The following is a 2500-nucleotide window of genomic DNA, read 5'->3' as shown; positions in this document are numbered from 1 at the left end:
AGTGTTATTATCATTTTTGTTATTATTATCATTACTGCTATTATCATCATCATCAACCACAGACCAGTAACACTATACTTAAAAAGCATTTCACCCCCCCCCCCTCCGCACACGCGCCCACTGCAAATCACCTAAGACTGACTCCGAACTTTCCTCTCCTTCGCAACAGACTGTATCGCGGGTCCTTCCTGGATTGGACGGCGAAGGGAGGCCCTGTTGAGAAACCGGGAAAGCCTTTTGAACCGAAGGAGTAATTTTGTGAAAGAGTAGGAAGAAATGCAGCTGAATTAACTGATGTGTGAATATTGTATCGATGGAATTGATAATTGAAGAGATATAGGGATATTTTATTGAGGAAATAAATGGATGAATAGAAATAGAATAAAAAAAAAATATATATATATATATATATGTATATTTATACATATCAATTGGTAAAACTCGAACTTAGAAATTGTAAATTGATGAAGTATATTACTCATTTAACACATGCTAATGTAAGAAATATAGCAATATTTGTTATAAAAATCATATAGTTTATTTTTTGAAACCTGTAGTCCCATGTACAGAATAAACTATAGTGTTTACAAAAGTTTTTAAGTCTATCCTTATATTCATTTAATTTTATTGAGGAACACTAATGTTCATTATATTAGATAACAATAATGATTATTGGCATTGATATTACTGTCATCATTATCGTACTCATTAATGCCATCATTACTTTAATTATTGTCCATTTACCTGTTGTTATTGTTCTTATCGTTATTATTATTGTTATTGCTCTGGTAATAATGATTATTAGTAGGATTTAATTCGTAGTAATGAGCGGGCACTGACTAACGGAAAACGGTAAAAAAAATGCAAAGAAAATGAAAAAACTAACAAAATGGTGGAAATTAAGTAAAAGTTTATATATATATATATATATATATATATTCTCTCTCTCTTTCACCCCTCCCTCTCCCTCTCCCTCAGCTCTCCCTTTCTCTTTCTCTCTACCTCCCTCTCCCCTCTTCTCTCTCTCTCTCTCTCTCTTTCTCTCTCTCTCTCTCTCTCTCTCTCTCTCTCTCTCTCTCTTCATTCATTTATATATATAATATATATATATATATATATAGAGATATCTATATATATATATATTATATATATATATTATATATATGTATGTATATATGTATATATATATATATATATATATATATATATATATATATATATATATATATATATATGTGTGTGTGTGTGTGTGTGTGTGTGTGTGTGTGTGTGTGTGTGTGTGTGTGTGTGTTTAATAAATATATATATATATATATATTTTTTTTTTTTCAACAGCCATTCATTCCAATGCAGGACATAGGCCTCTCTCAATTCACTACTGAGAGGTTATATGGCAGTGCCACCCTTGCCTGATTGGATGCCCTTCCTAATCAACCGCGGTTTGTGCAACGGCGGTGACTTCCCCTACGACACTTGCGTTTGACTTCTCAAGGCGATATGTCGTTTATTAGGAGGGCAATCGAGGTGAAGTTCCTTGCCCAAGGGAACAACGCGCCGGCCGGTGACTCGAACCCTCGAACTCAGATTGCCGTCGTGACAGTCTTGAGTCCGACGCTCTACATATTATATATATATATATATATATATATATATATATATATATATATACATATATAAATATATATACATATATGTATAAACAGACACACATACACACACATATATAAATGAGTGTGTCTATATATCTATTTCTAGATATCTATATACGCGTATACATATACATATATATATATATATATATATATATATATATATATATATATATATATATATATATATATTTATTTATTTATTTATAGATATACACATATATGTATATAAATACATATGTATGCATATATATATACGTATTTATACACACGCACACAAACACACACACACACACACACACACACACACACACACACACAACAATATATATATATATATATATATATATAATATATATATATATATATATATATATTTAATATAGAAACACACGTGTGAATATATATGTATATATATACATATATATATACATATATATTCATAGATATACGTAAGTATACACAAATATACACATGTATGTACACAAATATACACATATCTGCACACACAGACACAGACACACACACACACACACACACACACACTCACACACACATATCTTTATCTGTATCTATATGTATATGCCCATGCAAAAAAGAAAAAAGAAAAAAAGATCCGAGGCGGGAAAGACTTCACAGCGCCTGAGGGGAGCAGGAGAGGAGGGGGGGGACTCGTGCCTCATAACCCCCATTGTTCGCCCAGAGTGAGAATCAAAGGGGGTGAGAGAGTAAATTGGGTAGGAGGTGGGGGGGGGGGGGGGGGGGGGGATAAGGAGGGGAGAGACCCAAGGAGGGGAAGGGAGGAGGAAAGAGGGGGAGCATGGAGTTGGGGGAGGGAGGAAAAGGAGGAG

At 33.2% G+C, this 2500-nt stretch overlaps 1 protein-coding gene across 1 annotated transcript in view; it reads left to right on the top strand.

The window, feature by feature from the left end:
* LOC119583913 (rhodanese domain-containing protein CG4456-like) overlaps positions 1 to 374 on the top strand; it is a 1296-nt gene extending 922 nt beyond the window's left edge. Inside the window, exon 3 of the mRNA XM_037932626.1 lies at positions 170 to 374. Coding sequence (XP_037788554.1) covers positions 170 to 254 — 85 coding nt within the window. The 3' untranslated portion in view covers positions 255 to 374. The remainder of the gene's footprint in view (positions 1 to 169) is intronic.
* Positions 375 to 2500: the final 2126 nt, after the last annotated feature.

This window comes from Penaeus monodon, chromosome 17, assembly GCF_015228065.2.
Source record: "Penaeus monodon isolate SGIC_2016 chromosome 17, NSTDA_Pmon_1, whole genome shotgun sequence".
Classification (NCBI taxonomy): domain Eukaryota; kingdom Metazoa; phylum Arthropoda; class Malacostraca; order Decapoda; family Penaeidae; genus Penaeus; species Penaeus monodon.
The sequence above is the reverse complement of the archived record's forward strand: the minus strand, read 5'-3'. Positions and strand labels throughout refer to the sequence as shown.